The sequence below is a fragment of the Cariama cristata genome, unplaced genomic scaffold (genome assembly GCF_000690535.1).
Source record: "Cariama cristata isolate BGI_N322 unplaced genomic scaffold, ASM69053v1 scaffold29705, whole genome shotgun sequence".
Classification (NCBI taxonomy): Eukaryota; Metazoa; Chordata; class Aves; order Cariamiformes; family Cariamidae; genus Cariama; species Cariama cristata.
Window position 1 is genome coordinate 13,802 of NW_009618576.1, and position 1,847 is coordinate 15,648.

General features: G+C 58.1%; 1 protein-coding gene across 1 annotated transcript; it reads right to left on the bottom strand.

Annotated features, from left to right (window-relative positions):
* Positions 1 to 1,107: 1,107 nt before the first annotated feature.
* On the bottom strand, positions 1,108 to 1,630 carry FAM78B (family with sequence similarity 78, member B; the record flags this gene model as incomplete). The annotated part of the gene is made up of 1 exon (XM_009700914.1): positions 1,108 to 1,630. A coding segment is annotated over one exon (523 nt), but the record flags the coding sequence as incomplete, so codon positions are not given.
* Between the last annotated feature and the right edge of the window lie 217 nt (positions 1,631 to 1,847).

The following is a 1,847-nucleotide window of genomic DNA, read 5'->3' on the forward strand; positions in this document are numbered from 1 at the left end:
CCTCTGACTCGTGGAGAGGAGACCCCCATCCCTATAGAGCCTGGGGAGTTACCACAAGGCATGCCGTCCCCTCTGCCAGCATCCCTGCCGGTAGCCACCCTGCTCCCTGGGTGGCTGAGGGGGAGGAGGGGCTCCAAAGAGCAAACACTCAGCTTCTTGCCAGGGACTTGGGTCGGCGGTGGAAGCATGCGAGGCCTGGGGTACCTCCAAACTGGTTTGGGTACCCCACACACAGAGTCAGCGAGCACCTGGGCTGGGTGAACAGGCACCGCTCCCGATTTCTCACTCAGCCGAGAATCGGGTTTGCTTCCGTAAGAGAAGGGTTGGCGGGATTTGGGGGGCAGGGGGGGTAGGTTGAAGAACTGCAAAGATTTAGTGCACCTTAAAACGAAAGGACATCTAACCTGCCCTTAGACCTCACTCCAAGACAGAAAAGAGCTACGGCATCTCCTACACTCACAACTACTCCAAACACACCCAGACGCATGCAAACCGTGTCCTGCTTCCCCTCGGCTGCAGAGAACCCCTCCCGGGCAGCAGTGCTGGCCAGCGCCAGGCTCTGGCTCAGTGCCCCAGCACTGCCAGCTCCCACTCCGTTCCCATGCCCTCCCGCCCAGTCCCAGCAGCCAGGGCGAGGGGTCGATTATCGATCCGAAATGCATAGGTATAGACACCGCGGAGACACCTGCGCCCCGGCAGGAAGGGTCACTGCAGCAGCCCCCCGTGTCCAGCAGGCACGGTCTCCGCTTCTACCTCCAGTTGGGTGGAAAGCAGCATTTGCCACAGGCATGGTTCGATCGCACTCGTGCTCCTTGCATTGCCCTGCAAGGAAAGATGAGTCGTTTAGGTCAGCAAAGACAGCCTCTTTGCCAGCCGCAAGCCCCTAGAAGTACTCAATTCTGCTTCCTGGGAAATCCTCCAGCTCAGCGATCCCTCTTCCGCACCCCTGTGCTGGCCAGGCTCTCTTTCTGACTAAGGAGGAGCCGTGTTTCCAACCACAGCTACAAAGGCAGGAGAACCCAAGAGGTCTGCTTTGGCTCAGAAACCCCGTTCGTTTGCAACAGGCTGACAGCACCCAGGTCCTCACGTGCGCACCCCGGTGCTGCTCTACTTGGGAGGTATCACGACTATAGGCTGGCCTCGCTTGGGTCTCCACATGAGGACTTGGGCATCGTTGGCATTGGGTTTCACTAGTGCGTTTGGTGGGATGGGCTCCATCCTGCTGAGGATCCGGGGCTGCTCCTGCTGAGTCCTTCCCACCAGCCGTGCCCGCTGCCCCAGCAGCTGCATGGGATCAACCTCAATGTCCACTCGCATCCTCCACTTTATAGTCTGCAAGATGATCTTTTCCTTGGTGGTGGTGTTCATGGCCACCAGCCACGTGGTAAAGCTCTGGTCCCTTTTAATCCTGGTCAGCAGCGGCACGTTACTGTTGCTCACAGGGACAGCCCATGTCACGCTGGGGTAGAAATTGTCATTCATGCTCACCGAGAACCTGGAGATCTTGTTAGTGGGCCCGACCAGGGTCACAGTTTCTGTGGTGTTTCCGTACCAGGGGTAGCTCACACCATCCGAATCGCTGATGGCTTTTACTCTTCCTTCTCTCAGGTCGGGCAGCTCCCAGCTTGACCTAGAGAATGGGAAGAGAAGGGCCACGTTAGCAGGGAAGTGGCAGTGACAGCGCCCAGCAAGGGACGGGGAGGCAAGCGGCATGGGGACCCTCTCCCCGCCTGCAGCAAGCTCTCAAGGACCTCCTTCAAGAGCAAATTCAGCTTTGGTTCCTTCGCCAAGTCCCTCATGGCCAGTTGAAGCCTTTGCTCTGCCAGCACAACACTATTTTAATTAAC